Below are 26,181 nucleotides of genomic sequence, written 5' to 3' on the forward strand. Positions count from 1 at the left end.
TGACACGGCTGGAAGGACTAGCTCCTGATACCACACTCCTGATACCACATGTAGGAACAAGAAAGGAGAAGAGTTGAGAACACAAGAGAACAAGAATTGAACACAAGTGACCTCCAATTGAAATGTTCAACCAAATGAAGTACAAGAACTTGGTATATATAGTCCAAGTACTAGAGCACACAAAAACTCTAAGATAGACTTAGTTCTAGTTTATCCTACACCACCATATCATTGCATATATCTCTACAAAAAAGAACTCTGATATTTCATGACACAAACATGCTGAGATTTAGATAAAGAAAGTAAACCCCCTAGTCACTTTGTCTTATTCACGATCTCCACTACTTCATCAAGTCCTTGTTCTACACTAGTGGATTCTTCTTGAGCTCAGATGCAGATTCAGCTAGCGTGATCTTCTCAAAGGTCAGTACTTGTTTTGTTATGTGTGTTTGTTACTAAGCTAGTAACCAGTGCACCTGATAATGTCCTATCAAAGCCCGCAGCAACGGGGTATACAGCCTTTAATGATACAGAGTTAATTAAGATGAAAGGGCAAGTAGCCAATCAAAATGTCATTGTGTTGTTTGACTCAGCGCCAACGCACAATGTAATTAACTCCAAGCTTGTAAAGAGGCTGAAATTAAAGACTAGCCCATCTGAATATGCTGATTTTGAAATGACAAAGCTTGCCCACGTAGACATAGCCCTGGGTAAGGCTTGGCATTCTAGAAAGAATCCAGCCATAGATTGAAAAAAGCACATTTATCAATTCAAGATGAATGATGTGATGTATGTCTTACGAGGTGAAAAAGATATACCTCAAGGACCGTTGGTTTCCGTAATGGAAGTTCGAAAAGCTCAAGAAGAGTTTTTGTTTCCTTGTACAGCATCGGTAGAGCCGATTGATGGTCCTTCGGCTAGCACTGATGTTACCCAAAATGGAGAGATGGTCAAGTTAGCTAATCAAATAGCAGACGAGTTCTCTGATTGTTTTTACCTTATGGGTTACCTCCAGAGTGGAATGTTCAGCATAAGATTGATCTAATCCCGGGGACAGAACCTGTAAATAGACCTCCCTATAGGTTAAGTTTTACCGAAGAAGCGGAGGTACGAAGACAACTAGAAGAATATCTCAAGCTGGGGTAGATTCAACCCAGTTTCTTACCTTTTGCTTCGCCAGTGATATTTAAAAAAAAGGAAGATGATACTTTTCGCCTTTATATAGATTACACAGCATTGAATAATATCACTATTAAGCACAGGTATCCGATGGCTCGGATGATTTGCTAGATGCGTTACATGGGGCCGTAATTTTCAATAAGATAGATCTTAATTATGGCTACCATCAGATTCATATTAGAGCCGAGGATGTGCATAAAATCGCTTTTAGAAGCAAGTTTGGACATTATGAGTTTTTGGTAATGCCGTTTGGACTTACCAATGCTCCAGCTACATTCGTCATGCTTATGAACAATTTACTACGTCCGTATATCGGGAAGTTTGTAGTACATTTTATTGACGATATTCTTGTGTTCAGCAAAAGTATTGCTGAGCATCACGAACACTTAAGAATAGTGTTCAATACTTTGAGGAAAGCCAGTCTTTATGTAAATAAAAAGAAAACTGTACTATGTATAGTAAGACTTGAATATTTAGGATTCATTATTACTCCTGAGGGGGTAGAAATGGATCCAAAGAAAGTGGCTGCGATACTGCTAACTTGGCCTATCCCTTAGAGTTTGACCGCTTTGTGATCATTCTTGGGATTTGTCCAATTTTATCGAAGGCATATCAAAGGATATTCCGAAATAGTATCGCCATTGACTAACCTGACCTTAAATAAAGTACCTTTTATACCATAAAACAAGCTATGGTCTCAGGACCAGTGTTAAAAATAGTTGATCCCCAGAAACCGTTTTTCCTTGAAACCGATGCAAGTGGCATTGCGGTAGGAGCAGTTCTCGTTCAAGAGGGGAGGCCAGTAGCCTTTGAAAGCAAGAAGCTTTCTCCCTCTCAACGAAATTGGCCAACTCATGAATTAGAGTTGTATGCTATTGTCCATGCTCTGAAAACATGGAGACATTATTTATATGGATCAGAGTTTTATGTTGATGTTGATCATGATACTCTGAAACATTTTTGTAAACAACTTAACTTGAGCGGCCACCGAGCTAGGTGGGCAGAACTCATGCAGGAGTTTAACTTGACGATTCGGTACCGAAGAGGGAAGGATAATAAAGTTGCTGATGCGTTGTCATGCATTATGCATAATATGAGTTTCACGGTATTAGAAAGTGCTCTAATGACTGAGATTAGAGAAACTCAAAAGATGGACGAGTTCGTCCAAAGCCTTTGGCCTAAGGCTCATGTATTCAAACCCGAGAAAAAGGGTGACCTGGCATCCAGAAAAGGCCAAACTTATGCAAGATATACCATAAGAGATGGTATGCTGAAAAGAAATGGCAAGGTAGTAGTACCTAATCAGAATGATCTTAGGCAGAGAGTCATTCAACAATGCCATGATAGCCCATGTGCAGGACATCCAGGAGTCAAGAAAACATATGATCTCGTGAAGCGAGATTTCTTTTGGCCAAAAATGAAAAAACATATTCATGAATATGTGACACGTTATTTTTCGTGTCAGGTAAGTAAGGCAGAGCGGGTGAAGCCACCCGGACTTTTACAACCTTTGGAAATACCACTAGGTAGGTAGGAGAGCATTTCCATGGACTTTATTGTAGGTCTACCTACGACACGAGGTGGATATGATTCTATCCTTGTGGTAGTTGATCATCTTACCAAGATGGCTCACTTCATTCCAACTAGCGAGTCTGTTAGAGTGGCGGATTTGTTTATTAAACATATATTTTGTTTGCATGGATTACCCAAATCCATAGTGTCAGACAGGGATGTCAAATTTACCAGTCGTTTTTAGACTGCAGTGTTTGAGACACTAAGGATTGAGTTGGGAATGAGTAGAGGGGATCATCCAAAAACGGATGGTCAGACAGAAAGAATCAACCAAATTTTAGAGGATATGCTTAGAGCATATGTTTCATTGAGGCAACATACGTGGGACAAATGGTTGCCATTGTTAGAATTTGCCTACAATGATAGAAAACAATCCTCTACAGGGTTCAGTCCGTTTGAGATGAACTATGGTTATAGACCAGCAAATCCAACTACAGTTGGAGTACCTCAGAAAGTGCCTAGTGCCGCGAACTTTGTGGTTCAGATGCGGGAGATGCTAGCACTTGCGAGAGCTAACATCCCCCAAGCTATGGATAGAGCTAAGGCGTATGCAGATTAAAATAGATCCGTTAGAGAATTTAAGGAAGGAGAAAAAGTTTTTCTCAGAGTTCCTTCACACTCTTTGACTGCAGGAGAGTGTGCTAAGCTATCACCCCGATATTGTGGGCCGTGGTTAATTCTAAAAAGAATAAGACAAGGTAGCCTATAAATTAGAATTACCACAGGGTTGTAAGGTGCACCCAGTGTTTCATGTTTCTCGTTTAAAGAAATTTTTGCATACAGGTGACTCACTAATCGAGGGTGTTGTTTTGTTTCAGGAGATAGAGGATAATGCAGGACACAAACCAACAAGAATCTTGGACCGAGGAACAATGCAAGTACGCAATCGAAAAATACCCATGGTGTTGGTTGCATGGCATGGTTTACCTCTATTAGAAGCTACCTGGGAATCCGTATACCAATTACGGAGAGTGTTCCTAGACTTTATCATTGAGGACACTGATGCTTGAAGAGGGAAGGAATGTTACGCTCAAGTTGAGGTAACATGACCTCGTAAGGGTCAGTGGGCATTTTCCTTTAAAGGATCAATGTTTGTATGATATTTGTTTAATTCACGTAAATGATCAAGAAAGGAATCAAGGTCAAGGTCCTTGGTGAGAGTGACATGGCACAAGACTAGGTGGAGCTAAGGCTAAGGGGTCTAAATGCATTAAATGTGCCAAGGGACAAATGATTTCAATGTTATCCCAAGAGAGGGGTAAATGATGCATTGAGTAGATGCCCTCAAATGTAGACATGTGGCATACTAGATCCATCTAGGGAATTGAGGCTTGGTGGAATCTACACGCTGGAGCCTTCACGTAAGTTAGTTGTTCTGTGAGTTTTGCTACCACCGAGAATCGGCTAGGAGGATATTTTTGCGCCTGCCCCGTGATTGACTGTCGAGTTGACTAAGTAAATTGAGTGATCGTAATAATTGCCCCTAGGACCTAGACACATGTGTGCACATTTTTATTAATAGAATAAGTGTCACATGTCCAAATTCGATGCCGTCTGAAGCAGTGGCTCCAGCTCGACTAGACCTATCTACTGAGATGATCCACCACCATAACAAATCGGTCGGTGTCCATCATAAATACAAATACATGTTACACCATTGGTGTATAATATATAATAATGTTTTAATGTCTACTAATCACGGATTAGTGATTTCTCTTGTCATGGCACTCCCTCCTGCTTGAATGGACAGAAGTCCTCTTCTGGATCCTCTCGTCTCTTTCTCTTGCGTACGCTTTTCTCTTTTACTTCTGCATTTGCATCTCCTCTTCATAATTTGCAAATAGTCTTCTCCTAGTAGTACACGATCTCTTCTGAATCAGAACTTAAATCTCATCTTCAAGTTCCGGTTCCTCTTGATGCTGAATATTCAAAATGCAGAAGTACCACTGCAGTGCCTCTTTAGTATCTCTTCATGCTCAGAATCCTCTTCTGAATACTTAGCTGCTGAAATTTCTTTGTAGTAACCTGCTCAATAAGCTGAAACATATTCTCAACAAATTGGTCAGTATTAAAACAATTCTCTCACCCAAATGTTTCATTGAACTAGGTGGACCTTAGCCATAGATGATTTTGTGATGAAGAGCTTCTTAATCTATAGAGACTATAGATCATCACTCTCTTTTTCCAACTCTTCTATTTCAGCCCTATTCATCCCATAAGACGCTCTACATAGAGGAGAAAATTATTTATTCTCCGTCTATACTCTACAATGAATATGCCTACTCTCTATTCAGTTCACACATCCATACACTAGTGTTGGTTGAATGGATAGCATTTACTCTTGGTTCTACGTTCACCGTAGAGTCTTGGGATGAGGAGGTAGAAGCCTCACCCTCCTGCTTAGATGCTTTTTCTTTCCCTTTTACAGAATTGGTTTTGGCAATTTTGGCAAATAGACTAGGACATTTATGCCATGGATGCCTTGGCTTATGTTTCTTACATCCGAAACATTTACCCTCCTTAATTAGCTTTTTCTTCTCATCATCAATCATGGAAGGAAATGGTATCCATCTAGGACGTGATTGGTTGTTAACATTTTGTACAGTAGCTTTCTCTTTTCCTTTGTTGAAACGCTTCCGAGGATTCAATTCCCCTCGCTCCTCGCTCCCCGCTCCCTCGCTCACGCTCAGCCCCTCACGCCTAGCGCTCTCTCGCTCAGCCCCCCGCTGCTCCTCGCTCCCTCGCTCACGCTCAGCTCCCTTGCTCACGCTCATGCTCCCTCACTGTCTCTATGCTCACGCTCTCCCGCTCAGCTCTCCCTCGCAGCTCTCAGCCCCTCGCTCCTCGCTAACCCCTCACTCCCCCCAACCACCCCTCGCTCCCCGCTACCCCCCGCTCAGCCCCTCGCTCCCCGCTACCCCCTCACTCAGCCACCTCCCTCCCTCCTTTTCCGCCCATCCACCGCCCCCCCCCCTTTCTCTACTCCCCTTGCCACCTTCTTTTTTTTTTTTTTTAATAAACTTACTGGGAACTTCCCAAAAAAAAAAAAAACCACAACCACCTTTAAAAAAAAAAAAAAAATCCTGGCCATCTTAGCCTCTCCTCCTTCTCCACCTCTTGGCTGCCTGTCCACTTCAAGCTTCCGCCCTACCTCTCCACCACCTCGCACTGGACGTGCCTCCCATTATGGGGGGGGGAACCGGTGCTCCCGCTCCCAGCTGAACACTAACACTAAGATCTACACCCGCACCCCAAGAGAAATGGGGGACAAAGCCAAGAAAGACGAAAATAACAACAAAAAAAAAAAAAAAAGCAAATGACACAACTGAATTTGGAGGATGTGAATACACGTTACAACCGAAGTGGACTCGGGGTAGATAGCAAGGCAAAGGTAGGACCCGCCTCAGCTTCTTCAACCTCTATCTCTACCTCAACCTCAACTCCCGCTACAGTGTCAGTTTCGTTTTCAACTCCAACCTCAGCTCCCTCTATCTCTGTCTCTACTTCGACTTCAGTCCCCGCTTCAGGCCCAGCTCTAGTTCCAGTCTCAGCTCCATCTACATCTACGATCAGTGACATATTCATGCCCATGGCGCCGGTTGTTGTTCCCTTTCCCACTTCTCCTGTTACAGCTCTCGCACAACTTATGACCCCTTCTTCGGAGGTGTCATACACTGTGCCGCATTACGCTTCACTCTCCCCTCTCCCTCTTAGTCAGCCCACCCTCCCACACCCTGTTGGGACTGCCTCATCCATTCCACTGTCATCTCCGTTCCTCACTCAGCCACCGTCCAGTTTCCGAACTCAGTCCCACTCTTTCATGCCACAGTCACCACAGTTTCAGCATGGACATGGGTGGATTGATACACCAGAGGCCCGTGAGACCCTACTCACGGAGATACATAGTTTTCATGAGCGTGAGATGGAGCTTGATCGCTTCGCACGGGAGCAGGTCCACTTCAACCAGGAGTAGAGCCACATCATACAAGAGCAGCAGGCTAGGGCCATTCGGGAGCAGGCGGGTCTTATTCAGGGACTCAGACAGGATATCATGCAGCTCCGACAGGAGGTCACAGCCATACACACTGCCCCAGGGAGTACCCCGGTGGTCGAGGCACAGATTGCGAGCATGCAATCTGCTATTGAGGAGACTTCCAGATGGGTTGACGTGATGGGCTGACGTGGCTAAACGGAAAACCGCAAGGGTCACCATTTCGGCTACCCTCATGGAGCAACAGCAGAGAGCTAGTAAGGCTCTCAACATCAGAGTACGCGGGATCCCACGCACTGAGGCTACACCGATGGTAGATGCGACTACGTTCGTGACCCCTACCCTGGGTGTGGCTGAGCACAGGATAGAGTGGTCAAGGCGGGTGGGGAGAGATCCCAACCGAGAGCAACCCCTGATCATAGGATTTCATGACACTTAGGCACATCTTTCAGCTCTACGACGTAGGTCAGTCCTTCGAGATCAGCCAGCGATCTCTATGGATGAGAACCTCACACCTCTACAGGTTGAGAAGAGGCGCTCTTTGCTACAGCAGCGAGATCAGGCCCGGAAGGAGGGAAAGTGGGCAGTGGTATGAGAGGGACGACTTCTTACAAGCCCCCGTAGGACACCTATCCCCTCCCCTACATAGGGAAGCGGGGTCTATGAGACTCAGATATCCGAGACCCTGTCCTGCACCATTTGGAACTGTAATGGTACCTTATGGTCAGAACCAGGGAACTTCTCGGAATCCTATATAGGCCACGACATAGTCTTCTATACAGAGACACATTAGAGTCCAAAGCGCCCTCTTCCAATAGTCAGCGGATATACATGGGAGTCTGCCTACAGAGATGAGACGAGGGGTACAGGAGGAGTTCAAGATTCAAGTGGAGTTGCAGTTCTTTTCCACACTTCGGGGGATCATTTCAGTAGAGCAGAGAGATACACATTCCAGATTTCTTTGGACCGGATACGACACAAGGACAGCCAGGATCTGTTTGTCGCAGTTTGCTACTTCCCCTCGGAGACCTCCCACTTTGCCAAAGATATTCGAGGTGATGATGAGACATCCCCATTTGTTGCCCTTTATCAGTCCATTGTTGACTTTTCTAGCCGCGGAGAAGTCCTTCTAGTGGGAGACTTCAACACGAGGACAAGGGCCCGTCAGGTACCACTTCTTGATTTCAGAGATAATTCCACTCTACTGGCAGATGTTGACCTTGAGAAGGTAGGTATGCTACGGGTTTCGGCTGACAGGCGAGGTCCATTCTCATCCTATGGGCAGGCCCTATTAGACCTAGGCAGGATACATGATCTCATTATCTATAATGGTCTTGACAGATGGCCCGCTTCAAGTGGTTTCACATGCTTTCCACATGGGGGGGGGCTCCAATGTTGTTGATTACATCATGGGATCCCCTGTCTTCACATCTCGCATTACTGACTTCACTGTAGCACCTCTCCCCCCAGGGGCTGATCATACATACCTTTTCTTTCGCATCTCCACCTCCCTTCGCACAGCACCTTCGACCCCACTCAATGCTTACTCCACCTACCACGATATACGCTTTGATCGGGATCACTCACCTTCTTACTCTGGCCGTCTATACATACTTCTCGCTTATATTGACTTCATACCCCTTTTAGAGGATCGTGCTGTCCTTGTCACCCGCTCACTACACGAGGCTACCATTTACGCTCTTCCCCACACCACCCACTCCACCCGCCCACCACCCCCTGGAACCGTACCCTGTAATAGTTGGTACGATGATGAGTGTAAGGCCTTACGCTGTCAACTCAGATTCAAAACCAAAAACAGTCTTCCGAGCGCACCAGATACACTACGTGAATACCGTAGATTGGTACGGAGGAAGAAACTAGACTTCGTTCGTCGAAACGAGGAAGAGCTACTGAACATTTTGTTTAGTAACAACTCTAAGGACTTCTGGCGGAGATTTCTAGAAGGACGGTCCCCTCCACCACTCACTGACACCCAGATTTGGTTTGATTATGCACGCACACTTTATCACATCCCAAATCAGCCAGTCCCTAGCCTCTCACACATGCCTCGTCCCACATCCTGATTTTGCTCTATGCAAATGACGTGGCTCTCTTGTCTTCCTCAACAGAGGGGTCTACAGTCCTTTTGTGAGTCTCATGATTTGAAGGTCAACTTGGGTAAAACCAAGGTCATGATCTTCAATACATCTCGAGCCATCATGCGTCATGAGCAGTTCACATTTGCGGGGTCATCTGTTGAGATAGTTTCATCATACACTTATCTTGGGGTTATCTTCTCCGGACCGAGCTTCACTATGAGACCCGCGATGCAGGCACGCTTGAGTAGAGGGTATGTCTCGTTGGCCAGGCTAGAGAGACAGTGCTTCCGCTCACACTTTCAGGATCCACGCACCAAGGGGTTGCTTTTTGACTCCTTGGCTCACCCAGTGGGGATGTACGGCAGCCCTTGTTGGGGGCCAGACTTGTCGGATACAGAGTGGGCCCATGTGGAGCGGCTACAGGTTCTCATGCTATCACGGATGATTCGTGGTAAGTCATTCGTTCCTCGCCAGATCATTCAGGCTGAGCTTGGGTCACCCCCTTTACAGCTAGATGCTGCATTTCAGGTCATCACATATCTGTTCCGAGTTAGGGAATATGGGGATTATACCTCGGGGCATAGCAAGCTACCATGGATAGCTCTATCCTCTTCTATGGCACTTGCAGCAGGAGGAGATCAGAGGTGCTGGTATGCACGGACAGAGAGATGGTTTGAGCGACTGGGTCTCCACATGGATAGACTACCTCCCTTCTAGTATAGCATGGATGCTTCGTTCTCTCCCCTCTTATCACACGAGGTCAACCAGGTTATCCGTGAGGATCTACTACAGCTACACACTTTTCGGACTTGATTGGAACTGAGTGAACTCCCAGTGAAGCTTAACTTCTACAGAGATCACTTCTTACATATCACAACGGAGGGTTTCATTGACCCACCAGGATACACACAGACTCACCTACCCCACTCGATGAGGATCTCTCTTGGGCAGTTCCGGGTCTCTTCACATAGACTTCGCATCGAGAGCGACAGAGTAGAGCGACTACCTAGGAGCGGCACATATGCACACTATGTGACATACAGGAGGTTGAGATAGAGGAGCATTTCATCTTCAGGTGTCATGTATACTATGAGATCCGAGGACGTTTCCACTGCCTCTTCAGAGATAGTTATGGGATTTTAGCCCATTTCCTCTCCTACCCAGACCAGCGGTGTTTGGCAGGTTTCATTCATGAGGCACTTAGACACCGCGAGAGGATACTCCGAGCAAGGAGACAGGAGCAGACTTCTTCCTCGGTTGATCCCTCTCAGAGCTCTATCACGGAGTTATTTCAGCTAGATCACATGGACCCCAACGAGACGAGGCCTTGACATGACCGTGACCCGGAACCTGTGACCCGACAGCTCAGGCAGAGGGTCGACACACAGATCACACTTGGAGACATCCCCTCCTTGTTTAGAGTCGGAGCCCGACCAACGGGGGTCACAGTAGCCTTGGTTAGACGTAGAGCTACGAGCAATAGACGTGCCAGGACCACACCTCTGAGTGGCCGACAACACTCTATTGCCGACTTCATGCCTCCACTGCCTCATCCATCCTGATATCTTGCTGTTGCTGGGGATGATGATGATATTGATGATGATGCTGAGATTGATATATAGTCGACCATCGACATGACTATGTTGTACTTAGGGCCATTCTACATTTTTGCATTTTTTGCATTTTGCATTTTGCATTGGTATGGACGCTCATTTAGTAGCTCCACTACCACAGCTCGTTGTATCAGGATTTTCACAGTCTCATAGACCCATCGGTCTTCCGAAGACTTTAATAAACTTTCTTTCTTTCTTTCTTTCTCAGCAATCTCAGCCAATTTAGTGAGGTCTTTCAAGGTGATTGGGTTAAACATTTCAACCTCATATCTCACTTTCGGGGTTAGGGCTACTAAATACTTCTTCCTTTTATCATCCTTACTCTTCTCAGGTAACTCTAAAGAGAGTTTCCATAACCTAGCTATAAATTCAGCATTACTCTCATTATCGAATTGCCTAAACCTTTTCCAACGGAAAGTCAATTCTTCTTCGTGTCTCGGAGGAATGAAAGTGGTCTTAATCTACTCTACAAATTTGGACCATTGAAGAATAGGCCCTTTTCCCGTTTGTGATAAAGACCACCACATTAAAGCATCCTTCTGTAGATGCAGTGTGGCAAGAGTAAGCTTCTCGTGGTTGGTCTTATCTTGATGGGCAAAATATAGCTCAAAATGGCGAACCCAATTGAGGATTTTATCCGCCTCTCTTACTCCATCATACTTTGGGAACTCGTTTCTCTCAAGGTTGAAATTTGGCTCTCTTCAAGGGGTTACCTAAATCTTCATCCCCAAAATTCAGCACTCTCGTAGTCCCAAATTTTGTCATAATGGACTGTTCAATCATATGGCGAAGCTGAGAAACCAGCTTATCAGCAGCAAGAGACTCCTCTCTCCCTATTGCACTTGGATTTGCACTTGGATTATAATCCATGTGTACGGGATTTTGAGTTACAAAGGCATAAACTTAGCGCCTTGATCTTGGATGGACTCGTTTCTCCCTTCATTTCTGAAGGAAAACTCCCTATCAAGAGATTCTTAAAGGAGAGATGAAGCTAATTCTATACGTGGGTTATCATGCTCAATATGTGTGTAACTCTCATCCACATTATCCTCTTCAGGAGGAGGTGATGGTGTTCTCTCCCTATCTCCTTCTGGTAGTGGAGGAAAAAGGACAATTTCATTATTAAATATCCCTTCTCCTTCCATTCTTTCCTTTGAGTAATACAAGAGAGAAATGACTTGCTGTAATTTCAAAAAAGGGGTTTATTTTACAACAAAAGTCAAGTGTTGTAGAGTTGGTGGTACTTATCTGACTCCCGCTTTGCTTGTGTCAAAAAACCACAAATGACCTCTTCTTCCTTCTCTTTTAGGCTTTTCTTAATGTATTTTCTGCTGTAAATTGGTGTGCTCCATTTGGGCTACATATTTTGAGTGGATTGGAGCTCTAGATACCGTTATAGGGGGTGCTTGGTGGGTGGATCACCCCCTTAAAATCTTGTTCCAATCTGACTCTCCGTTGGGGAGAATGGGGGTCTACTCGCACAGCGGGGGGGGGAGGTCACCTCGTTAGGACACCCCATTCCCCGTCCAAAGACAAAAAAAAACAGAAAAATCCCTTACCTTATGGCCTCCAGGTTTCGGCCTTCCCACCCTCGGAGAGAACCTTTGCGGCCGGCCTTTCAAATCTTGGCCAATTCACTGTTTCACGTGCAGGTCTTGGCCTTCCGGATCTGGATCTCGGCCAATACATTGTTTCGCGTGTAGATCTGCAAGTCTTCTGTTGGGTTTGTCCCATGTCTTGCCTCCTGTCTGTCTCTCCGCACACGTGGCCTCCCTGCGGCACTCCCTCTCTTTGCCTCTTTCCTATGCGCCGTCTTCTCGTACAGCTCCCTTCCACGAACGTTGCGCTGGCTATTGTCCCTCACAATTGTGTCCTCCCTCGTGCTATCTTCTTCTCCTTCTCTTCCCATCCCGGTAGTGGCTCATCAATGCTCTGATACCAAATGTGAAGAACCAGCGTGCAATGCATGCTGAATTTGAATGCCGATTGGCCCTCCAATGGGAAAGATCCCTTGTCAGAGTGCTTGTTTCTATTTCGACCTACATGCAAGGTGTGTGAGAGATGGCAGATGAATGCAAGGTGAATGAAGAATGCTACGTGAGATTCTTTCATCAATGTCCCTTGAGATCACTTAAGTTCCATCTTCCCATTTACACCTACCCTTATCCTATGACCCATGCATCTACCATTGAATGCACCTTAATGCACCCTTCCCCTCCTATTGCCCCTAGGACCTAGACACGTGTGTGCACATTTTTATTAATAGAATAAGTGTCACGTGTCCAAATTCGATGCCGTCTGAAGCAGTGGCTCCGACTCGACTAGACCTATCTACTGAGATGATCCACCGCCATAACAAATCGGTCGGTTTCCGTCGTAAATACAAATACATGTTACATCATTGGCGTATAATATATAATAATGTTTTAATGTCTCCTAATCACGGATTAGTGATTTCTCTTGTCATGACACTCCCATTGCAGATTATCTTTGGTTCATGCTACTTGAGCATTCAGGATATTCAGGCTATCAGGTCTTCCCCATCGAATCTACCATAGCCTTCCACTATCATAACTTTTCAAGTATATGTTATATTACCACAGATCAGAGTCTCTCATTTGTAAGTACCATGTTTTCTCCTTCAGCTCTTGATGTTATGCAACCCCCAGATCCCTCTATCGTAACGATTATGCAGTTTTTTTACCCCCCATTATTCAACAGATCTTATCCTGCTTTTGCATTCTTATGCATTGCTACCACTTATCTTAGTGACACCCTTTTTTGTCACAACCTTGCTACCACTTATCTTAGTAACGCCCCTTTTTGTCACAACCTTCTGGAGTATCTTTTCACAGCTATCCCAATCAGCTTCACATCCGACTTCTTCTTCTAGAAATCAAGTTCACAATCCACATTGACTTGTGGCATGTTGAATTTTGGCTTAGCCATCTGTAGCACATGGTTGTTGACTAATCGACTTAAGACTCTCTCGGCCACCCAATAGTACCGGGACAAATGAGGGATAGATTCTGTCCAGGAAATATATAGACCACAACGGGTATCCGAATTTAGAGGGGCATTGCATCTACCAAAATTACCTGATTTTGTTTCAAAACAACGGAAATATTGTAGGTATGGCACACTTAAGGACATCTATCCACCAGAAAGGAACTTCTCTGCATGGTTTTAATCCATTTAGAGGCTGATGGCGAGGTTTGTGCAACCCTTTGGAACTCTGTTTTCCACTTAATAAAGAAGAATCTTTATTCCCCGCACTGAACCCACCCCGCCCTTGACCACCAAAACAAACAAAAACAAAAACAATGAATCCTACTGTTTTCAAGAAACCTAGGGGAGATTTTGGCAGCCTGAGAAGTAGGGTGGTGATATAGTTCCCTCCTTCGATAACATAATCGATATCAACCAAGGAATCTAGATTCGCTGCATGTTTTGGGAGCAATGATCAGACACGAGCGAGAGATCTCCAAAGTGGAGGTGGATTCCCAAAATATAACTTCAAGGAAAAGAAACCAAAATAGTTTCCTTCCTTTCATGGCTTCTTGTGGAGCGTGGCCGTCCCACGGGACATTGGATGCTGGCCACAATTTGGATGGAAGATGCATAAGTGCTTAGGGGGCTTGAAGACACCATAGCAAATAGTTTCTCTCTATTAATTCGTTCTCTGATGATTCTTTTTCCTGCAACAATAGTTTGGATGTGCACTAACCATAAAACCTGTGCCTGCGACCTCAGGTCCAAGAGTAAATCTTCATGTTAGCAACTTCCCCTATTGTTTTATTTTGAAAAATAATATCCTTAAAAGCAAGTAACATTGAACTTTCCAAATATGCCATGGCCAACTACATGTGTAACGGAAAAACTCAACCTAGAAAGAGAGCTACGATGTGTTGCCAGTTTGCACAAATATGCCATGGCCAACTACATGTGTAAGGGAAAAACTTAACCTTGAAAGCGACTTATTGTGTGTTGCCAGTATGCACGAATGATTAGAACTAGGCCGTTCTCTTAGAACGGCCTAGTTCTAATCATTGGATGCATGTAGCTCTTTACAAGCTGTTATCTTCCCCCCATTGAACTATGTGACCCAGTTCTTTGTATCATTGTTTAACTTCAATAGATCTTAGGTTTCTTTCCCTTGTTATTGCAAAAAAAAGGTCCATCTTTTCAGTCAGGTTGCAACAGACTGTACTCATATATTTAGCCTATATGAATGGCCAATCCTTTGAATGAAAGCATCCATCATCACACAAAGTTGGTGGGAATATCCTGCAATGCCTTAGCCCATGAATTGCATCACTTACTCAGCTAAATATTCGTTAACAAATGAATCGCAAAAAAAACTCTAGATTCTTCTGTTTGGGACAGACAAACCTTTTATGATACATCGGTATGGTCTTTCCCTAGCTCTAGGTGGTAGGAAATATCTCCACAGCAGAAGCAGGAGCAGCACAGAAGCCATGATCACAGCACTAACAGTTATGCCAATGATAAACCGCAAAGTTGGTGTGCGTCCACGTCTTCCTTTAATAGGTGCATCATGGGGAACCATTTGTGGTAGAGGAAATGGTGGAGATAATCCCAAACCTGGTATTTTTCAGTTGATAACATGATGAATTGAGTAAAACTGATATATGCATACCAATGGACTAAACAATTTACCAATTCAATTGAAGGCAGGAACCCTTCACAGAAATCATGAAGGATGTATGTGCAGAAACTTACGAGGCCGAGTAGGGGGTTCAAAATATCTGAAATGCAAAAGGGCGTAATTTCCAAATAAGGAGCTGTTGAAGTGTACATTGGAATGGTTCAGCTCCGCCTTGATTGTTTGTGCCTCTTGCAAGGAGAAACTGTCCTTGGTCAAGGGACCAATCACAATGACCACAGAGAGATTTGGGCCATTAAATTGAAAGGAGATAATCTCAATTTGAATAACTTTAAGATCAAGATTTGAGGCCAGTTCCTGCTGGAATTCACCACTCCAATCTGTGAAGTTGGTGGAAACATCATCGATAAGTAATTCCATTCTTATTGGATAAACACATATACAGCTGTCTGGTGATAGTCCAGGTCTAGGCACCATGTCTGTCGCACAACAGCCTGCAGAAGAAATCGTGAGCAATTCGGCAAAGCTTAGATACACAAAGGCACATGCATTTCCACTATAAAACATTACACACATGCATTTCCACTATAAAACATTACAAATAGTGAAAATACTTCTCTTTGATAATTGTACCCAAAAATCATATGTTTTAAAGTAAACCTGAAATAGCTTACCCACTAGTGAGCTTGAATGACATGTAAAACACTAAACAAAATAGTCAGGGTATGGAAAGCAGTCTATGTTACCTGAGGATGGTGAGATCAAGGGAGAATCCACACCATTTATGTTGTTATTGGATGGAGGATCCACCAGTGGCACAGAAATGTATGGAGCAGATGAGGCAGGAAATTTGGCTATTGATGGTGCAATGCCACTCGGAGGGCTACTCAATAGAGGAGATGAGAGTGGTGGCATAGAGGCAGACTTACTTGGAGGAACAGGGGGCTGTGACAGAGGGGTGGGTGAACAGAATGGTGATGGTGCTGAGGCAGGGGATACTGGTTGTGTAGATGGAGGTGATAGCAAAGGAGGAGAAGTATTAGGTTGGGCAGCCAACACTAAGGAGGAAATGGGAGTACTAAACTTATTTGCACTAGAATAAGTGCTGGTACCAGCGTCTCCAGGAGGATTCCTGGCACCAGCGTCTCCAGGAGGTGCAGAAACAGTTGCAACAAACAATGGTGCTGGAGCTACAAGTAAGGGTTCTACAGCAACAGGTGGTTCCTCAGGTGTTTGTTCCTGACTGGGAGGTAGTAGCTTTGAGGAATATGATGTCGTAGGCCAATTAGATGTGGAGGCCTGGATTGATCGACCCCATCTTCTGTGTACACTCAAAATTGGTGTTGCAATATCTTTGAATTCCACAGTATGCAAAGCTGCAAATTCACAATGCCAAACCTTCAATAGTGACATTCAATCTTTTTATTATCACACTAAATAGAAAATCAAAAGAGTACACATATTTGAGTATTGAGTCTTGACCCAGAGCTTGGCCTCTCTCCCCTCCCCCACATTCACCAGAAAGAGCTCACCATGTCCATGAAAAGTTACATATCTTTATGAGACTGAGCATATGCTTTCTGAGAAAGTGACTGTCCCCATCTCAACTCCACATCTTGGCATTGAAGATATGCTCTCTTACCAATAGAGACTCTTTAAAAACAAATGAAATGGAGAAAAATAAAGTTTGATCACACTGCTGCAGGAGGGAGGGAGGGGGGGGGCGGAGGGGGGGGAGAGAGAGAGAGAGAGAGAGAGAGAGAAGAATAACCAGAAAAGAAAACTACTTAGCAAGCAAACCACACTTCCTTCTCATCCATACCAGGCTTAAGATGCCCTCTGGTTTTCAAAAAAAATCACAATCTCGTGGGTAAACCAATGCCCACTACGAGGGCACAGAACTCCAACAAAGAAAGACTAATTACTAGGCAAAGCAAATTACTCATCAATACCTAAGCATTCTGTGAGATAGAAGACCCAAACTAGACACAAAGTTGGGACAATTGCAAATCATGGAGAGAGAGAGAGAGAGAGAGAGAGAGAGAGAGAGAGAAATGAAACGACTATTGATGCAGAGTGGAGGCCCAATAGAATCTATGGGACAGCCAAAAAACCAAGTTATTAATCTGAGTTACACTACAGCTCTATGATAGCTACTGTAAATTGCATAAAATTACAACCAGAAGCAAGATAGAAAACGTGTATGTCTATGTGGGTCTGATCTGAGATTATGTGCCATTTACACTAGTATTGAATCTGAGTTACAACTAATAGCTGCTCTAAGTCGCATAAAATTACAACCATAAGCGAGATAGAAAACGTGTATATCTATGAGGTCGGGTCTAATCTGAGAAGGTTATGTGCCATTTATGCTAGTACTTGCTTTAGGTATGATCCAACAATATTGCTGACTGTTTGAGGAGGTTGTGCATGTTAGAGTGTGTGAATTGTGTCCCTCTCTGATGTGTAGATAGGCATGGCATAGGAGAATTGTGTGAGCATCATCCTGTATTTCATCCACCAGACTTAGCTTACAAATCCTTCTTCTCTTACAACTTCTGCCATCTACCTTCTTCTACTTCAAGGTCATGTGAGCTGATCTTCATCTTGCAGATCAGTCATTGCTTGAATCTGACATTTTTTCTTTGATGTGGTCTTGTATCCTGGACATTGAATACTAGCTATGTGAACACATGAGACCAATGTAAGAGCTAATTGTGATAACCCATAACTCCTGCAGGAGCCCACTTGTTTGGCTGGCAACCTCAAGAAGCTATGCAAATCTCTGGATGCTAGACCTTGGATGTTGGGCCCATTTCTGATGTGGTATGCTCAACATATGAACAATGTATGGTCTTATTTGAGGTGGGTCTCATTCTTAATTAGAAGTATTACCAGAGGCCTAAGGCCACTGGTGTGAGGAGATGTACTTCCTATTTCGTGGCACCATAGTACAATGTGCAAGGAATGCGGGTAAGCGGTGCGAGTGTGTGGGAATGCGACGATACGAATGCATAGAAGGAATGCAAGGTTATGAGAAATTTCGTGGTATGAGTGTACGAGGAGTGTGTGGTACGAGGGATCATGGTTTAAATGCATGAGAGGAGCAACGTTTGATAATTGCAAGAGTCATAAGAACATACAGAGGCCAGACCTACAAGTAGGAAGAAAAACCTAGTTCTTCCAAAGACATAATCCTAGTCACATTCACTAGTACAACACTACACATTCACCAGTATAATACCACATGTAGCTTGAGCCTCTCTTCTCTCCTTTGTTGAATGCCACCTCCACCTTTGCCTTATCCTCATTGGTCACATCCATTGGCGATTACTTGTGACTAAACTACTACTTCCAAAGACAAAATCCTAGTCACATTGACTAGTACAACACTACACATTTACCACTACAATACCACATGTAGCTCGAGCCTCTCTTCTCTCCTCTATTGAATGCCCCTCCCCTTCACCTCCACCTTTGCCTTATCCTCATTGGTCACATCCATTGGCGATGATTCTCTCATTGGCTGAATCTCACCTCCCAATGTCATGGGTTCTCCTCCTATCCCCCCAGTCATTCTGCCATTTGGTCTCTTGATGACTTCAGATATCAATTTGTGCCAAAGTCCCATCATCCTTTGACTTCTTTTGGCATCATAACTCCTCCATGTGCACCAAGATGATGGCTCTAACCCGTATTGAGTTTGAAATAGGTCAAATCACCTTGGATAGTTGATATCTTATCTGTCATCACCCCTACTTTCCTGAAGACCACATGGTTCCTTGGTGAAGCAAGATCACCTAGTCACCTAGTGCACTAAAATTATCCTTGCACTATAGGTCACATGTCTTCCCTTGTACATGGTCTGTTTTGGTCAAAAACCTCCAGTCATCCCTTGTAAATGATCACCTTAGGGTCTTCAGGGCATCCTTGTATTGGTGAATGACCATCTAGATTCCCTGTAAACACTTCCCCATCACTATTATTCACTGTGTTGGTAAAGAGGAGGGCTATTGTTGGGTTGTCAGAGTGATGGCTAAGGAATCTGTGTGGGTGACTTATGCTTTCATAAAATACAGAAATAAAAATAAAATGGTGCTTGGCCTTATGATTGTGTGAATGAGAATGGATAAAAACCAACTTTTAAAAAAAATACATTTTGCATATATACAACAGTTCTAAGAGCTTAAACCGTAGCAAAAATTATAAACTGAAGCAAGAGAATTGAATATGTCTAGGAGGAAATGCAAACCAACGTGAAAGAAAACCCTGAGTATATAGCTTCACATTGATTGCAAGGGAGTGTACAAGTTGGGGAAGGACCACATCTTGAGGAAGTGTGTGCTCTCGCACGAAACTCAGCCCGTCCTTGAAGAGACTCACGCTAGGCATGGGTGGCGGTCATGTGGCTCTGGAAGCCACAACTAGGAAGATCATGCGAGCAAAGTTTTGTTGGCCCAAGTTCTTCCAAGATTGTCATATCCATGTGTATCGATGTGACTCCTATCAATGAGTGGGGCCCAAACCCACCAAACATGAGGCTCCTCAAAAAATTCAGCCCGATAAAACCGTTCTATCATTGGGGTATGGAGTTTGTAGGGCCAATTAATCAAAACAAGTATATTGGTCGCCATAGACCGTGGTACCAAGTGGGTAGAGGCCAAGGCAGTATAAGAGTAACCAAAATACCAAACATGCTCATGAGTGACCAAGTACCAAACACATGTTCTTGGTCTAGGGAGTATGTCCAAGGAGTGACAACTGCCAGTATTAGATAGTACTTCTAGTTAAGGAGTGACCCAATACCAGCTCCTTATCCATAGAACGACTAAAATATCAATTTTTAAATGGTAACTTGGGCGACCGCCATATCAAACTTGTTGTGATTACTTGATTGACCAAGGAATCAGAGTTGAGGTGGTCATAGTATCGGTGTTCATTTCGTCATGGTACTGGAGTTCTCCGGTACATGTGCAAGTTTTGAAGTGTTCACTTAAGAAACCACATACCAAAGTTGTTGTGGTCTTGCTCAAATCAAATGGTTGATGTAGTAACCAAGGTATCAAGGTACTAGTATTGATGTGGTTAAGTAGGAGACTTGACCTAGTCACTTCAGTGACCAAGCAACTAGAAGTGTTGTGGAAACTTGAGTGAGAAAGCAAAGAACTTCAAAAATGGTTCATGAAGTGACCAATATACCAGCTTGTTGTGGTCACATGCCAGACTTGATCTGGCCACTTCAACGACCAGAAATTATTCTGGTTCGCATGTCCTGGCAACACCCGGATGAATTGTGATTTCTGAAATCAGCTCCCAAAACAGCCTTGGTGAATTACGATTTCCTGTAGCAGCCTCTGGAAGATGCGATTTTGCTATCCTGGACTTGGCAAGGCTCCTAGGTGATGGCAGATCTGACAAACAGGCTTCCGAAAGGTGTGTGGATAGCTAGGAAGCAAGAAAAACGAGATTCTGAACTGAAAGAAAGCTGAACCAGCCCTTCCTTAGCCCCCAATCCACTTGAGCCAAGAATAGACGCCTTTGCTTACCCTGCAAGTCACTGGATTTTTATACCTCTCTAGCCCTTAGATCCTTGCTGGAATTAATTGCACTGAAGTGTCCTTTATAGATTTAATCAGTTTGAGGCTAGGTCAGTCACCATAAATTCCTAAAAATTAGAAATTCACGTCCTCGTGATGACAAACACCACGCTCTTCTTCCAGGAGTTGCATTGCTCTCTCCAAATCTTACAGTACCACACTCCAATTGGTACAAAGAAGACCATTCCCAAACGGTCTTGTGTGACAAAGCCACCGTCTTGGTGCACAAGGATTTATGATGCCTCCAAAGAGTCAGAGAAGGAGGATGAGTCCTCGATGCAGTCAAATATCCAAATTCATTATGAGACCGAGTGGCATATGGCTGAGGGAGATAGGAGGAGAACCAATGACAGTGGGTACGGAAGATTCTACCAATGAGAGAAGTCACGAGTTATCACCCATGGATGCGACTAGGGAGGATGAAAGCAAAGGTGGAGGTGAAGGGGATGTGCATTCAATAGAGGACAAGAGAGAAAGAAAGAAAGAAAGTTTATTAAAGTCTTCAGAAGACCGATGGGTCTATGAAAATGTGAGAAGCTACTAAACGAGCATCAATACCCATGCTACATACTACATGCTACAGAGCCATAAGAACATCAATCAATACTACATGCTACACACTACATACTACATGCTACATCTACATGCTACAGAGCCATAAGCACATCAATCAATACAGAGTCCTAACATAACATCAATAGGACCCTCCCCATCACCACTATCACCATATGTCATCAAAGTACAAGACAAATCCGGTCCAATGTCGCAGATACGGGAGCCTCCCCTCACAAGAAAGAAGGTGGGCCCAATGATCAGTGGGACAGTGTTAGTATAAAATCAGAGATAGAGTGTTGTTGGCTGTCCATGGGCGCTTCCCGGTGTGGTCTCTTGGCAATGGCTCTATGTCGGACTACGGCTACGGTGACCCCTCTCACTCGTGCTCCAACCCTGAACATGGAAGGAATGTCTCCAAGTATAATCTATGTGTCCCTCCTCTATTGGGGATATGTGGTGTTGTTGGCTCTAGGTCTGCTCTTCTCTCTATACACTCTTATCACTTGTGCATTCAACAAACGTTCCTTCTCTCATGCACTTGTTCCTTGGCCCCTCTCGCTCATTTGTACTTGAGTTCCTTCTACATAGCAGTCATACAATCGCACCATGGCATTTCTCGTAGCCTGACATTCCTTCTGTACATTTATACTGCATCATTCCCACACATTCACACAAGGAGCTTCTCAGACCCTGCATTCCTCATACATTGCATTGCATCCCTCTCTGTTCCTTGGTGTCATGAAGTAGGAGGCACTTTGCCTTGCAAGAATAGCCTTAGGCCTCCAATAATACTTCCGAAAGAGAATGAGTCCTACCTCAAACATTTTTGGCGATCATAGTGGGACTCTTTCAGGATGAGGAGGCAAAGAGTGGAGTCATGTTGAATGGTTGTAGTGGTCCAATGAGCTTATGCCAAATAGTTATCAAGACATTGAGGAGTGAGTGAGAGGACTAGGAAAGAGGTTCCTAAGGAGAGTAAAGAAGAGGATTCCTGCAGACCTAACAAGGTACAAGAAATGATACGTGAGATAGAAGCTTGGGAAGTTTTCAAGTCGACAAAAAAGTGAGCCTATTGTGGCAATAGCACAGGCCACCAATTCAATAGAAGCCCTTGTTAATTTAAAGCAACAAGACCGATAGTGCTCGGACTAAAGCTGTGATTTCGAAGGAGAGGAGGAGGTACAGAGCGAAGAGCAAATCAAGACCAAATAAAAGGAGGAAACTTCTTTAGGTGGGAGGGATGCCTTTCTCAATTGCTCTCCATTAGGTCTAGTAACCTCTTCTATTCCTGATGCATTGGTACCAAGAACGTGATCGACTTCACCTATAGTTCTCAACTCTAGTTCTCCATTAGGTCTAGTAACCTCTTCTATTCTTGATGCATTGGGTGTGAAAATCCACACTTTTCGAGAATGCAAATGTGTGCAATGCATACATAATTTGAATGCCAATTGGCCCTCCAATGGGGAAGAGCGCCCTCGTGAGAGTACTTGTTTCTATTTCGACCTACATGGAAGGTGGGAGAGAGATGACGGATGAATGCAATGTGGTAGAGAGAATGCAACGTGAGATTCCCAATGAAAGGGTGATACCCTTTCATTAATATCCCTTGAGATCACTCAAGTTCCATCTTCCCATTTACACCTATCCTTATCCTATGACCCATGCATCTACCATTCAATGCACCTTAATGCACCCTTCCCTTCCTATTGCCCCTAGGACCTAGACACGTGTGTGCACATTTTTATTAATAGAATAAGTATCACATGTCCAGATTCGATGCCGTCTGAAGCAGTGGCTCCAGCTCGACTAGTCCTATCTACTCAGATGATCCACCGCCATAACAAATCGGTCAGTGTCCATCATAAATACAAATACATGTTACACCATTGGCCTATAACATAATAATAATGTTTTAATGTCTACTAATCATAGATTAGTGATTTCTCTGTCATGACATTGGTACGAGATCGACTTCACCTATAGTTCTCAACTCTAGTCTTTCAACTTGCAATTTCCAACATCAGAACAACCCAAACAGCAACTCAATACTCTCTCTCCATGTCTCCCCCACCCCTATCTTGTGGCTACTACTCTCTCTAGGTTTGTACTCTCTCCATGTGCCCCCATCCCTGTCCTTTCCTTCTCCCCTCTCCATGTTTTCTGCATCCTTGCCAACTTTCTCCATCACTTTGGGCTTCTGCATCTTTATTGGCTCCTCCATCCATGTCTCTATTGCTTGTTCCTAGTGTCACTAAGTTGGAAATACTGCAAAGTAAAAGTTTTAATTAACCATTTATTTGATCATAATTAAAGAAGCGGAGGGGATGTCACCACGTTGTAAATAATCCAAAGTCAAAGTTTTAATTGACCATTTATTTGATCATAATTAAAGAGTCACTCATTTATTTAATTATGTTCAAAAAGTTATATTTAATTGATCAAAGTATTGACTTCGGTCAAAGATGCTTAACCTCGGTTAAGTAAACCTAATCCCGGTTAGGAAGACTTGGCATAAGCCCAGAGGGTTAACTGCGGTTAACCAAAGAACCTCTGACTCCGATCAGGTTGAGTTGACTTCGTGACTTCGTCAACAAGACTTGCCTTTGGCCAAAGCAGGCTGACTCCGGTCAACCTAGATCATTACCAACTCCGGTAGGAGAGTTCTCGCATTAATTAAGGTGCCTTGACCCCCTGGTCAAAGTCCTTAATTACAGCTAGAAGGGTTGGCTTCAGTCAACCACTGAGTTAGTTTTTTTATGAGCACATGTTTGCTTGGTGGAAACGCCCACAGAGACTACGATTAGTCTAGAATTTATTTGCATATAAAAGTGCTAATGATTAATGGGTGCCATGGCTATGTGCGCTTTAATTAATGGTTGTTTTTTTTTTTGGGCAAAAAGAGACTTCTATTAAGTATTAAAGAAAAACCGTTAGAGCAAGCTCCATATGGGATACATCATGCATTGCACGAAAAGCTCAAGAGCCAAAAAGAAAGGATTGAGGTTGATAGTGCCATCTTAATCCGGTAGAAACCTCCGAGAAAAAGGAAGAACCCCTCCAAACCCGAAGAAATATAGTCCTTCTAGAAGAGGCTGCCCGTGAAGGGCCTTGCATGCTAGCCCATATGGCTATCAAAGTGTGAACCGTGTTAGTCCAAATACCCGTGAACACCTGTGATGGGTGTATCTGGGTGCCATCCAAGGCCTCAGTACATCTAGCTCTCCAAATGTGCCAAGAGGAAATGCTAGCCAAAATCTCCCAAGAGGTGTCCACTGAAGCATGAGAAGCTCTGAAGGGAGTAAGTGGTGCATCCTGAAGAGAGCAGGGCTCTATCACCTGTCGGCAGACCAAGAGTGCCCAAGAAGAAGGCTCACCCTCATAAAACACCTGGGGCCCGGTAAGGGATAACCATGCGACCGAGCCCGAAGTCATGAAGAAAGGGGAAGTATGAAAGATGCTGAGTATCCAAGCAACCCCTTTCCAAACAGTCCTCGCCTGACTGCAGTCCCAAAGGCAATGTCACACTGACTCCTCTGCAGAATGACATGGAGGATAAGTGGGATCAGCCCCAAATCGTGATCTCCACAGGTTCACTGCAATCCCTCCATGAATAGAAAGCCAAAAGAAAAGAGTGATCTTTCTATTTCTGAGGGATTTCCAGAGCCTCCTCTAGAAATTTCTACGCAAATCTGCGGTGATGAAGAAGCTTTCCCAATGGGGGGCTCTGGAGGGAATCCAGCCCCTACTGTTCAGCTGAAATCTCCTGGCATTACCCACCGTGAAACGAAAGAAGGGAATCCCCCTCTCTCGGTGCCCATGATCTATCCACTCCCACTCTCCTGGGTCCCACTGCAAGCACTTGATAGGTGCACCTCCATATAACCACAACCTCCAGGATCCCAAGGCCAAGAGCAGAGGGTCGGGGTCTAAGTACCACTGCAAGCCCGCTCCATGGTCCACAAAACCAGCAATCCTGACAGGCTGAAAGGCAACCTCAAGAAGAATGCCATCCTTGGATGTAGAGAGTAAACCTCCATCCCCAACGTCAAAGACCAGTGCGTCTTCCCCGAGACCTCGGAGAGCGATCACCTATAAAGGAACTGATGTCCTCGAAAAAGCCCCCATCCAAGTGGTGGAAGTAATAGGCAACTCAACTGTCCATTCCACCAGGATGGCTGCACCTATCTGCTGAATCCTGTGTGCTACCCCTCTGAGGTGACTCACGGACTGCAGTCTCTGATCCTCAGGTAGCCTGATAAAAGCTTTCCAAGTGCCTACTGTGTAGGCAGGGCCTCTCTCCCATTTAGACCACTGCATGTAATGGGAAGTGCCCAGTGGTCTGGCATGCTCGTCAAGAATACTATCATTCCAAATGATCGGCTGCCTATCAATCTCTTCGACGGTAGAAGGTGGAATCCTTCGAAGAGTGTTCCTGAAGCTCGCCCAAGCTTTCAGGATGGCAGTCATGAGAGGAGAGGCAGGAGATTTGAGAGGGGCGGAAGTGAAAATCCAGCGAGGGCTGTCCACCCAATCATCTCCCAAGGTTGGTGTGCAAGCCTGAATGCGTCCAAAAAAGAAATCCTTCCAAGGTTCCTACCCAGGCATGAGTCCCTTCACCACCACCTTACAAAGCAATGCCCTGCATTGCAAGTCTGGGTCAATGACATTAAGGCCCCCTTCACATGCCCATTCTTTATGACATGGGGCTCAATGGCTTGGCTTTCTCTTACAGGGCCTCACGTATTCTATGAGAGACTTGACTCCTCTCGGGCCATTTCGATTCGACGTCATCAGATTGAGTCCTGTTCGTTGGATGTGGTACCACACCTTCCTTTTGCAGCTGTACATGCCTCTATGGATACCTCTTGGGAGATTCTAGCGAGCATAGCATCCTGGCATATCTCGAGAGCCAGATGCACAGAGGCTTTGGAGGGTACTCAGGTTC

At 44.4% G+C, this 26,181-nt stretch overlaps 1 protein-coding gene across 1 annotated transcript in view; it reads right to left on the reverse strand.

Moving 5' to 3' along the window:
- Window positions 1–26,181, reverse strand: part of LOC147879646 (receptor-like serine/threonine-protein kinase ALE2) — an 84,946-nt gene that overhangs the window by 38,889 nt on the left and 19,876 nt on the right. Inside the window, exons 2-4 of the mRNA XM_087372063.1 lie at window positions 15,828–16,457; window positions 15,198–15,575; window positions 14,847–15,059 (exon numbers count right to left, since the gene is read on the reverse strand). Of these exons, the coding sequence (XP_087228189.1) occupies window positions 14,847–15,059; window positions 15,198–15,575; window positions 15,828–16,457 (1,221 nt within the window). The remainder of the gene's footprint in view (window positions 1–14,846; window positions 15,060–15,197; window positions 15,576–15,827; window positions 16,458–26,181) is intronic.

Source organism: Dipteris shenzhenensis, chromosome 33 (genome assembly GCF_047967505.1).
Source record: "Dipteris shenzhenensis isolate YYH24624 ecotype China chromosome 33, Dip_SZ_1.0, whole genome shotgun sequence".
Classification (NCBI taxonomy): Eukaryota; Viridiplantae; Streptophyta; class Polypodiopsida; order Gleicheniales; family Dipteridaceae; genus Dipteris; species Dipteris shenzhenensis.